The sequence below is a fragment of the Pygoscelis adeliae genome, unplaced genomic scaffold, assembly GCF_000699105.1.
Source record: "Pygoscelis adeliae isolate BGI_AS28 unplaced genomic scaffold, ASM69910v1 Scaffold120, whole genome shotgun sequence".
In the NCBI taxonomy this organism is placed as follows: Eukaryota; Metazoa; Chordata; class Aves; order Sphenisciformes; family Spheniscidae; genus Pygoscelis; species Pygoscelis adeliae.
Window position 1 is genome coordinate 131,748 of NW_008824032.1, and position 12,640 is coordinate 144,387.

At 40.4% G+C, this 12,640-nt stretch overlaps 1 protein-coding gene across 1 annotated transcript in view; it reads left to right on the plus strand.

Moving 5' to 3' along the window:
* Nucleotides 1-968: 968 nt before the first annotated feature.
* The window catches only part of EPHB6 (EPH receptor B6), a 57,471-nt gene continuing 45,799 nt past the window's right edge, over nucleotides 969-12,640 (plus strand). The window contains exons 1-2 of the mRNA XM_009328566.1: nucleotides 969-1,142; nucleotides 11,863-11,927. Coding sequence (XP_009326841.1) covers nucleotides 1,049-1,142; nucleotides 11,863-11,927 — 159 coding nt within the window. The 5' untranslated portion in view covers nucleotides 969-1,048. The remainder of the gene's footprint in view (nucleotides 1,143-11,862; nucleotides 11,928-12,640) is intronic.

Consider the following 12,640-nt stretch of genomic DNA (forward strand, 5'->3'; position numbering starts at 1 on the left):
ACATTGAAGTGTTTTCAATGCTCTGCACAAAGAGCACCTAAAGAAACAAAACATACTGGCTTTTTGCATGTAACCTACATATTACCATGATATTTCTCTGGTGGGCTGAGAATTGGGCAGATGGAGCCAGAAATGCCTTGCTTAGCAAAATTATTGTGCTGGATTGATCTAATGCAGTGCTGGATTACGCTACATGCTGCTCCCTGACTGTGAGATAAACCTTTATGTCAGGTTCTTAATGGTGGTGGTGGAGTTTTGTTTGGTTTTGTTTGGATTTTTTCCCACTTAAGATAATAAATTTGGACTTGTGTGCTTTTCCTGGCTCTAATGCAGCAGGCTCCCTGTTTGACCTTAAATATCACATTTGCTTCCTCACCTATGACATATTAATGGGAAGAATACTGTCCAGCTTCAGTAGTTCTGTACAGTCATATGCTTAAAGGGACAAATGCCTGCATCTGAAATGCAGTTACAAGTGTGTCAGGAGTGCAGATTTGTATTGTCATAAATGGTGAAAACTCTCAAGTCATGGCTGCTGCTCTGCAGAGTCCTGAAAAGGCAAAGTGTAATTATAAGTGACATACAGGGGAAATGGAATGGAGACCTTCCAAGGGACATTGCCAAAAATGAAAAGGGTCAGGACTTAAGTAAGAATACAGCCTATATTGTGGGACAGATTAACGTTGATCTGGAACCCCACTCTCACTAATGCCATGAATGTCTCAAAATCTATGTGTACAAAACAAGTGGGACTGAAGTCTTGAAGGGTGGGAGGTGGGGGTATATGGTAAATACTGGGTCTGTGCTACTCTTTTTCACCTGTATCTCAGAAGTAGTAAATGATGGAGTGGGGGTATAAAAACTGCCAGTTCTGTATTGTTGTAACCTGATTTCTGTTTCCACCTACTGTTTTTTCTTAACCAGTATTTCTGTGTGAAGGCCTCTGTGCTTTGATTTGGGGAGATATTAAACACTCCAGGAAATCTCTGACCATTTCAAGGGAGTGTCATGTGTATTTTGGAGATGGTAGTATCTACAGAGAATCTTCATGGATTCTAATGCTGACATCAGTGCAAGAAGAGTGGCGGGAATGGGTTGGCTCTGGATGGTCTGCTTCTTTCATCTAGTCACCTCGCTAGAAGGTAAGAACAGATTTTATATAATGCAACAAACAAAGTTTTCTCTAGAGAAAAAAAAAAAGTGTGCTCTCCAGTATGCTTATCCTAGTCCAGATGAGCATTGAGCACATGTCTTTCTGTTTGATTGTTGATAACTATCTCATGAGATGTAAAAAGATATTAGTATTGTTTCTAGTGGGACAGGCAAACCCTCTTACGAAGGGGGTTAATGAACATTTCTACTAGCTATCTCAGAAGTGACAGTCTCAAAGAATAAATTTTTTGCCCTGGGAATAAGGTCCTTGTTTATGCTTTGCTTGTATTTGATTCTTGTGTTCCTGTTCTTGCACCATGTTTGTTTTGTGAAACAAACTCTTGATGTTCATGCTGTTCTACAAGGCAGCATCCAGTGGGCTGAAATCAGGAATTTTCGTCTCTGCCATCTGAACAACTTGCCTCATATAATAGACATGGAGAGAATGCTTTGCATTAACAAGAAGAGGCAGTTTGTGTTAAGCCAGCAGAGGAGGGGAGGGAGAGAGCAGTGAAGACAGGATAGAGAAAAGGTGGGCAGGGGAAGAGAGAGGCCAGGAAAACGTGAGAAGAAAGAACAGATGATAGGAGGGAGGGTGATGAGAGCAGGAGATAAGATGAGAGCTATGGGAGAGAGTTAGAGAAGGGCAGAGGTATTGTAAACAATCCTCTTGTTTGTTCCAAGAAATATCCTTGCAGCTACATTTGCTCAATGAACTGCACTGCTTTGTGATGAACGTTCATCTCTTGCATATCTGAAAGCCTCTGAAAAAGGAGAGGAGGGAGAGAGAGAATCAAAGGGAGACAAGGAAGGAAAGACCTAGAGGGAAGGAAAGGAGAATAGTGTGAGATCTAAGAAAAAGAGGGTGGAGATTGGGAAGAAAAAAATACTGTTTGTTTCTTATTAATAATGAAGAGGAAAGCTTGTTAAAGCATCCCTTCTATTAATAGGAGGGGAATGGGGTGGGAGAGAGTTCAGAGAGGAAATAATTGATGTAAGATTATCATACAATTTCTTAAATCTCTGCAACTCTGTTAATTGCCGATTTAAAAATGATTTTACAAAGTACTGTTATTCCTTAGTGTAACTGGTAGAGGAACTGAGAAAAAGGAGAGAAAATGTCCATTCTCTGCAAATATGAAGTAACTCAGTGATGCCTGTAGGAACTGACATTTTTGGAATTCAGTGATCACTCCTGTAAGTTTGTAGAGATAAAAGAATTTAGAAAACACTGTGTGATACAGCTTCACAGATCACATGGTTGAATTGCCTGGATTAAAATAGGACAGTAAAATTCTGCCTATGGAGATGAAGCAGTAAAGGTGCCCATGAGCTGAATTTAAACTCTCAATTCAGAGTCAGGGGAGTCAGCACCTTGCATTGTGACTGTACTACATGGTTCTAGGACTGCACTCCAAAGCTGATTTGCATCTCAGAAGTAAGTATTTTGTGGTCAAAAGGCAAAGAAGAATTATGCATTAGGGGAAGGAAAGTCTGATGATAACTATGTAGAAAGATTTGATTTACTACGGAGTTATCCATAAGGAAGAAAAAAGGCCCATGGCCATTTTGTTGACTCATTATTATATATAGTAGAAACTTGAACTTCAGGTTTCAGATTTAAGTTGAAAAATATAGGGAGTATCCAGTTTGGTCTTTAGTTTTTTTAAGATTTCTTAGATGTTTTAGGTGGTGTCTAAAATACGTCTCATCTCTAACTGAAGAGGATTGACTGAGTGGGAAAATCAATCAAGGTAATTTTTCTTCCAAGTGTTAGATTTGAGTTAGATTTAAACAGTCTGAATGTAAATCACTTTTTGTCTCAAACTAAGCGTTGTTTGAAATTTTCTAACAGGGGAAAAACAATATTGATAAAACCTTAGTGTAAATAGTTAAAAAAAGAAGAAGCTATAGAGAGGGGAAGAAAAGTAGCCAAAGTATTCAAACCATCTTTCTATGCATTATGAAGAGAGCAAATACTTTTTATACAGAATGCTTTTCAGATATAAGGAAGGCAGTACCCTTTTACAGGACCTAATGGGACTTAAAATCCCTTCATGACTCAGAAGAAGTTCTTTTAAGCAGTTGAAAATGTTTTTGTTGTTATTGTTGTTTTTAATGCATAAAAAGGAATCATAAGGCTGGACTTATTTGATACAGATCTAGTATTTGGACACACTGATTTCACCAGCAATGAGCATGTCTGTCCAAAATTTTCCAGACACGATTTTTAGCCTAGAAAAAAAGCTGCATGGCAAGCATGAGGGAAAACTGTTCTGGAAACAGAAGACATTTGTAATCTTACTATTTCAGCTTTATAAAAGGAAACAAGATTGCACAAAAGTTTTCATTAAGATTGCACTTCCCAATGTTTATGGTTCTGCAAGAGTTTTTGAGGTTTTAGTTTAGGGAACATTATTTTTGAGCTACATGCTGGGTGAAAAAATAGATTTTTTCCTTTTTCTCAAAAATACATAAAGAAATACAGAGAAATTTTATTTCTATGAGTATCTTATATGTACGTAATTACTGTCTACAGTTTATCATTTAACATTTTTGTAGGTTAACCTTTTTGATTGTAAAAGTTAGTGAAGCATAGAATTTAAGAATGCCTGATGGGCTACAGTCAAAATAGCTGAGAGCAAGTGATAATTTGCTAATGAAACAGCTCTTACTAGGGCACAGAGTTGAATTTTCTGTGGAATATTTGGTTTGGTTTGACTGAATTATAAATGTTTACATCTGTAAACACAAGCAGAGTTCATTTTGCAGAACTCATTAAATATGTTCCAAAGGAATGATATGTTCTGCATGTGAGTGACTGCATTTATTTTACAACAAACTCTCCAGCCTGCAGAATGGCTGGACAGCCTTTCTAAATATCTTCCAGAAGTTCAAGATACAGAGAGGATAGTTCTTCTGCTTTGGTAGAAACTTTTTGCATTAAAAGTGTCTCCTTGGCAAAAGGGAATATGCAAGAAAAAGGTTGTGCATTCTTATTTCATTTTTCCCCCTATCTTTTCTATTAACTGGTTGTCATCTTGGGTTATTGAAAATCATGTATTGATTGCTCAAATTGGCTTGACTTTGAAGTGGAGGAAAACTGTACTTTCCTCAAAGGTAATCTTCAGAGTAAAAAATACCATTGCCTTTTGTTTTATTAAATACAAAGAAAGGTTTAAATGGATGTTATTTTACTTTGGGGGGGGTGGGGGGGGGAAGTAAAATTAACTTTTTACTTCAGTTGCTTGTGATTCACGTGACTTATTTAAAATCCTAGCAAAGATTTTCTGTTACGTTCTTCCCAGTTCTTTCCTGACACTTCCCTGCATGCGAAAATCTTTGCCACGTGCTTGGAAAGCCTAGGGCAGAGGAATCTCCTGTTGTAGACATTCAGAAGGTGAATGGGACTGGGCTGGATGTGCAGCTTGTTTGTGAGAGGAGGGGTATTCCGGGTTATCCCATTGGTCAGTCTCAGCAACTCCACTTGATTTGTTTTCTCCCATAATAGATTACTCTGTAGTCCTTGTGCTAGGACATCCCCATTCCCAGGTATGTACCATAGCCCTATGTTGAAACTGTTCACAAGCTGCAGGCTAGCTTTTGCTCCTTGGAGGCCAGTAGGACAGTAGAGTCTATTCATGCAGCAACTAACACTGTTTATATTCAAAGCTAATGAAAGCTTTAAAGAAAAGGAACAGCATTCTTGTAATATACAGTATCTGGGACTTTCAGTATATGCTTCAGTGAAACCTTGGAAGACCCAACCTCACTTTTGAATGTTTATCAAACAAAAAATAAGCAGAAAAACATAGATAAACTTTAAAAATCACACTGTACTATCATCAAAAGTAGCCAATTTGCTGGCAGTGGCAGTTGGATAAGTTTTAGACTCAATACAGGGTGTTTGCAGAATGAATCTCTTAAGCTGTGGAAGAATACATATTATATTGCATTACTAGGAAAGTTGTAGACAATCATTTAATTTGATTGCATATGCAAAGTTGAAACTAAGCATTTAATGTCATTTTTTTTATTTCTTGATGTCTGCATTTCCTGACATCAGCAGAGGAATTAGTGCAACATGTTAATCCTGGCAGTTTCCCTAGAGCTTTAACAAAAGAATAGGGGAGGTAAAGAGAAAAATACAGAGTCATTCATAAAGCTTAAAAGCTGTGCTACTTTCCAAATAGTTGTGTATTTCCATATCCTAGACCATTTGGCTGTCATTTCTGTCTTTCACAGATGGTACATAACTCCTGATTGGATTGTGAGAATTCCCCCATGCGGATGACAACTTTGATGTTCTGATAGTGTCAGCATTTTGCTCTGACACAGCAAGTAGTTAGAAGATACTATATTTCATGGAACTCACTAAATACCTATCCCATTGACTCCAAATAACTTTTTTTATTAGTTGCAGATGAGAACAGAAGTAATACAAGAACATTCGCTGCAGGAATGACTTCACAGTATAGATTTATCCAAGAAAAAAATGAAACTCATTTGTCCCATATAGGTTGGTTTTGTATATATTCTCTTATATTAGGAGGCACATTTTATAACTCTGTAGCTTGTTTTTTCATGTTAAGTCATAGCTGAACTGTAAAAAAGACATTTTTTGTTAAAAAATTAACAGCAATCTTTGTATTGAGTAGTTATGAACAAGTGGGATTTTTTGGCTCTTTTCGTTTGGTTTTGTACTTGTTTCATCAACTCATTCTTGAAAAAGAAAATACTTGTTGCAGTTGCATATGTCACTAGCCTTTGATATATTACTTACTTCACCACAATAGCTGTTTAGTTTTGGAAGAAGTTCTAGTGTATTTAAGGCATCCCAAAGTTTCACTGTATTCTGTCTCCAAGTGATAGCCCACATATATAAATATATTTGTTCAGTTGCATGATAAAAGGATCATCTCCCCACACTCAAAGGAGCACAGAGGAATAATAACAGGCAGGGGGACCCAAATAACCTAATAGAGAAATAAGCATCCTGACCCAGCTTCTCCCCGGGCTATCACAGGAGCGTGATCAGCCTATTGAGTAGGGGTGGATCCCATTAAGATAAGTCAATGGAAGTGCTCTCTGGAACACCTTCCAGATTGAGGGGAGTTACTGCCAACAGGGGCATGGGACTTATTATGGGATGTAGGGAAGATCATTTGGGGCTTCTGCAAAACTTACTGTGGTTGTTTAGGGGAGGAACTATAGGTGGGGAAAGGGAGGGATCAAGGTGGTTTTGGGGAGGATCAAGTGTGAGAAAATAGAGAGATAAGGGCCCAGTCATGTGTAAACAGGCTGCTGGTCAGAACGCCTGTCAGGCCTTGACCTGCACGTGATCACCACATTCTATCCTATCTTCTTATTAAATTCAATTTTTCACTAGTTACCTGGGTGAGGGGGCTTTATTTTGTGTGTATGTGTGCATATGGATGTTTAAATGCCAGCAACTGGAGTTGAACCACAGGTCATAGGAGCCCATCTGCCAGTGCTGCCAGCAGCTGGAGAGCCTGGAGTGGATGAAAATCAAGTGCCAGGAACTCAAGTTGGACCACAGATTATAGGATCTGTGTGTCTGTGATGCCAGCAACTGGAGTGAGTGAGCTTATATGAGTGAGCCTGTGATCTCTAGCAAATATCAAGCCAGACTAACTGGTTAGTAGAGTAAGAAGGTTGGGAAGCCAGGGACAGACCAGAGAGTCTGGGGGATGAATAAGACACCTGTTTGTATGTGTGTGTCTCTGTGAGCGAGACAGCTGGAAGAGCTATCTGCTGAGGAAGGTCCAGACCAACTACTGGGGAGACCATAAGTTCTGGGGGTTCTTTTGAGAGTCCTGTCTGTATATTGAGTATCTCTGTGCAACTGGAGACAAGATGATCCAAGGGCCAGCTCCTGGGTAGGCTGGGTGTCTAAGGCCAGTTACTGGAGGGATCCATAGTGTGTGTGCCTGTGCATGTGTTTGTATGTGTAAGTGTGCTCCTGTGGCATGGGACAGCACTACAGCAACTGGCTGCGGGCCTTGGGGGCTCACATGTCCAAGTGCCAGCAACCTAGGAGAACAAGAATCCAGGGCCAGCTACTGGGTAGACTGCATGCCTAAGGCCAGTTAGTAGACAATCCATAGTGTGCCTGTGTGCGTGTGTGAAGGCATGTATCAGTGAGTGAGGGTGTCTGAATACTGGGAACAGGAGTGGGGCTGCAGGCTTCAGGTGCTTTTATGGGCAGGTGCCAGCAAATGGGGAGACCACAGATCCAGAGGTCAGCTACTGGAGACTGAATGTTTAAGGACAGTTATTGCAGGGATCCATATTGTATATAAATGCATATATATTTCCCGCTAACAGACCTTCATCCTGACCAGCCAGAAAGGGGAGCAGGATGAGGCCGTTGGTGGTGCTGTTTCTGTTTGCATGACTGGTGAGTGTTTCTGTCTGTGTTGATCTTTGTGGCTGGCCATGTGTATATGTGCAGTACCTACATGTATTTGTGTGTGTGCCTATTGGGAATACCCACTCAACCTTGCTATTGGTTGGACCTGGGGACATGGAGCTGCAGGCTGCAGCAGCCTTGCTTATGTGAGGTTACTGGATTTGGCAACCCCTAACAATACTTTTGCACAAGCCCAGGGAATGCTTTCTCTTTCCAGCCCTCTTAGAGAGCATTCGCAGTCTTCCTACTTGTTCATGTTCGAGGCATGATCATACAAGGCAGAATAAGCCCAGTAATATTTCAGTTCTTTTCAAGAAGTCTGTTAAGCCAGAGAGCTTTACTGCTTGGGGCATTCAGCTGTGTAGCAAAGCAAACTCTCTGAATGTTACCTTTTACCCTAGTGCCCTTTGCCTTATCTACCAATGTACGTGTACACTTGGATATATTCAGAATTCAACTGGACAAGGCCCTGAGCAACCTACTGTAATTTAGCCTGGCCTTGAGAGGGGTGTTGATCAAGATGACCTCTATATCTCCCTTCCAGCTTGTTTCATTCTGTGATTCTATAGTCTGGTCATTCTTAGCACCAGCTTCTAATCCCACAGGTAAAAGGATTCTTTTGCTGTCTTCTCAGGATCAACTTTCAGTGGCTATAGTTTGCCTAGACTTGGGATGTATAATTTCCTCCTGCACCACTCCACTGTTAAGACACTGAGGACAAGTGTTCTTCAATCCAGAAAGCTGTTAAGCCATCTCTGCCTTCATAAAGGTTGTCCAAGGGTCAATTGTTCTTGGGTGAATTGTCATCTTCTTGCATCAGGGGAACATTTTGCCTGTAACACAAGCACTAATTTGTCTTGCTTGAAAGTATAGGCTAACCAAAATCTGAAAATCATTAACATGCCTATTCTGAACAGCCTGATCTGTAATAGCAACTTCCAACCTCTGCCCAGTTGATCTTGATGTTGACATTGTAGTACAGTGCAGCCCAAGAGATTGGTTTGTGACATAAGTATAGACTGGTACTAGCATAAGTCTTTGAAAATTTTTTTCACCCTTTCTGACCTGCAAGAACAGAGGACACCGAAATGAGAGTATAGTTAATTCCGAATTTTGTTTTACGAAGAGTGTAATGAATCCATTTGACTCTGCTATAAAAGATGATGGGGTTTTTTTAGTTTAGGGAAGAGAAATACAGGAGAATCTCTCATCAGCTATTTTTTTCTTCTTTGAACTAAAATAACTCTTAATAAGAAATTACAGTCTCATTCTTCAAAAATGTAAGAGGAGTCAAAGAAGAATTGTCATCATTTCTTGTGTTTAAAAGCCTCCGGATTGCTCAGATACCTTGATTATTCCTCATTTTTATTCCAGAGTGGAATATTGTTCCGTTGATACTCTGAGGTCACCTTAATAAGTGTTGTCTCTAGCAGCATCATGGACTGTCCTGGGCCTGGGTCCAATCTTATCTTGCAAGACCCTTGATTTTGAGCAAGATAGAAAGGGTGTAAGCCATTTTGTTTCCAGGTTGGTAAATTCAGCTGAACAGATCATTGCTATCTTCACTGAAGAGCAGCAGAATACTGGTCTGGCCCAGCACACTGAGGATGTGGAATGTTACATCGGTACTAATAAAGTGGCAAAGTGAAGGCTTATACCAGTACCCTGGTATGTAGTCATTCATACTGTAAAATTATTAGCACAGTCATGGGTTTGGCCCATGCCAACTAACCTTCTCCTAAACATTGCCTAGGTGTAGGTCAGAGGTTAGGATGGACCAAGGACCATTCCTGAGAGATGGTTCGGATGCAACCATGCACTTCTTGGGGTTGGAGTTTTTAGCCATGTGAACATGAACCGTACTATGCCTGTTGTCCTCAGAATTAGAGAGCAGTCTAACAGCTTGTTAGATTTATGAGTGTACATGCAGCTAGTGTGACTGGGGATCCGATTCAAGGCATACAGCCAGTAGGAGAGGGAGAAAAAGAAGAAAAATAGTGAGGGACTTTTGACCATAGGTCACCAAATGAGATTTATGCACACAACGTTCCTGTGTACTTTTCTTATTTTTCTAATGTTTCCTGACTAAAATATTCACTGTGAGAGGGACAGTTCTGTGTGCTTCAGGCTGCCTGTATCTGTTCACCTGTGAAATATTCATGTGCTTGATAAAGATTACCTTGCTCACTGGTAAGAAGCTGTCTGGAGAATATGCTTCCTGCTAGTCGTGGCAGAGCCCAGGCTGCTGAGCAAGTCTTCTCTATTTTCTCTCGTCTCCTTTCCTTTCTCACCTTTTATCTGGCTTTCCATGCCCTGATTAACTTTTCTTATTTTATTTTGTTCTAGAGTTTCCATGGGGTAGTTGCATTGTACTTCGGTAAATGGGAGACTCAGACCTGATTAGAAAAAAAGTTCTTTCTTTGTTGAAAAATGACCTTGTATATTATTCCAGCATATCAAAGCCATGTTTGGGAACCCAGTGGCAAAGTACTGACATGACAGAGTGCAACCCCTGTGCCAGACTGTGCGATTCAGACAGTAATGTGCATGGGGGAATGTCAAGTCCCTCTGCTGCCAGGACAGCCTAGGGGAAGACTATGCCTCAAGGAGGCATAGGCCTTTCACAGATGTTGTGCCGCTCAGAGGAGCCATCTGAGCTGAGCTATTCTTCAGCATCGAGCTGCTCAGCATTTCCTGAGGTCTGTGAGGTAATTTCAGTGGAGTTGTGCTTTAGCTATAGCCAGTAGCTCTTTCCAGTTCTGGCAAGCCATCCCAGATATTTTTGCACTGCTTTTGAAGCAAGGAACTGCATTGGCTTCCCAGGAAGGTCTAAGAAATATATGATCTCCTGTAGGAATATAGGGAACATCAGTTCCGGGACATCAATGAAGCCTGAGGTCTGGATAAACTTGCTTACTTGATCATATCTGCTTTAGGATGAGACTAGTCTTTCCTTTGTGCTGATTAATGTGGAGTGAATCCCCAGGAGCACTGATAGGGATAGTGAAGTCAGCAATCCATAATTTGGAAATAAAAATTATCGGGGAACTCTCCTGCGTAAAACATGGGACAACCATATCTAAATTAAAGTTTTGCAAGGGGCATAATGAATCCTGTTTGTAAATAAGCTTGATGTTGCTGTGGGGTTTTATTTTTTTGTTTGTTTTTGGTGGTTTTTTTTTAAACAAAGCAACCAGATAGAAAAATGAAAATTAAAATAAGCAGACAAGAGAGATTGACTTTCCAGAATTTAAGAAAAAGCAGTCAATTTGTACAGTATGTATCAACACATGTAAATACCTATTCAGTGGAGTCTTTTTCTTCCCCTATGTCCTCACTAAAAATGTACACAGAAAAGTGCACATGCTTGCATACCAGTAACTTCCAGGGTGGTCTCAGACCTTGACATTCACTTCTGGAGAATACTGTGTGTATAGCTTGCACTGTCACAACCTTTTCTGTATTTCTTTGAACCTGAACGGAGAATAACATCTCCAAGAGCAGTCAATTCTAGTACTGATCTGCAGTGATGGATTCAATAACAATGGAAATGCAGACTAGTTGTGAGAATAAGCTAGGCCTGTGAAGTTCTGCATGTACCCTACTCCTGAGCGGTATAATGCAAGAGACTGACTAATACTGATTTTCTGATAAAACTGGGGGGACTCGTACACACGCTTGCAGCCTAATGCCCAGCTCCAGAATAAAGTGAACCCATTACAGGATCACCTGGGTCATCATCCTAAATTCCCACAGAAATTTGGTTCCAGAGCTGGAAACAAAAGTGTCTTGGCCTTGTGTCCACATTTACATCTGCAGATGTGTTGCATGGGCAACCATGGTCCTGAGGAGACTGGCATGCATTCGTATAACTCATCTCTCTGTCTCACCCTTTCCTTTCCAAAAAGAGGGTGGTCTCATCTGTACTGCTCATTATGATAACTCTGCTCCATGCTGTCAGTGTGCTTACACTTTGCCCGACAGTTTTCGTCTGGACAGAATATTGCCAAGCAACTTGCTAACCATGACTTAGCATGATTATGTGCCCAGTGCCTCTGCCCCTGTCTTAGCCCTGCTTAATTTACTAGTATGGACGTAGCCTGCCATATTTAATCTCAAAACATGAGTGTATATTCTGGGTGTGTGGAAGCCCTCTACAAGACATATTTTGGGGGCTTTTTTCAGAGACAATCGTGTGAGGGACAGATAAGATTTTATCCTGACTTGGAAAAGCACAAAATACTTTTTTTTTATTCAATTTCTTAAAATATAAACAGAAATACTTCTGGATACAACTGGAGAGACCTCAGAGATTGGCTGGACCACCCACCCTTCTGATGGGGTAAGCATATCTCTTGTCCTCTTCTTGACCACACCTCTGCTGGAAGGCGTGCATGCAGCTGATGAAGAAAAGGAAACTGGAACCAATGAGACCTGTTTTATGGATTTTGTACATATGAACAATTTGAATATGGTACATTGTGCAAAGCCAGATTGTTAAGAGAGGAGGATACTGGGTGGGATACCATTGGCACCTCCTTACCCTCTTGCTTCCACCCTCCTTCAGAAGTACTCATGAGGTCTCCATCCATCCATCCATCCATCCATCCATCCATCCATCCATCCATCCAGACTAACTAGAATAGAATAGAATAGAATAGAATAGAATAGAATAGAATAGAATAGAATAGAATAGAATAGAATAGAATAGAATAGAATAGAATAGAATAGAATAGAATAGAATAGAATAGAATAGAATAGAATAGAATAGAATAGAATAGAATAGAATAGAATAGAATAGAATAGAATAGAATAGAATAGAATAGAATAGAATAGTTCAGTTGGAAGGGACCTACAACGATCATCTAGCCCAACTGCTTGATCACTTCAGGGCTGATCAGAAGTTAAAGCATGTCATTAAGGGCATTGTCCAAATGCCTCTTAAACACTGACAGGCTTGGGGCATCAACCACCTCTCTAGGAAGCCTGTTCCAGTGTTTGACCACCCTCTCGGTAAAGAAATGCTTCCTAATGTCCAGTCTAAACCTCCCCGGT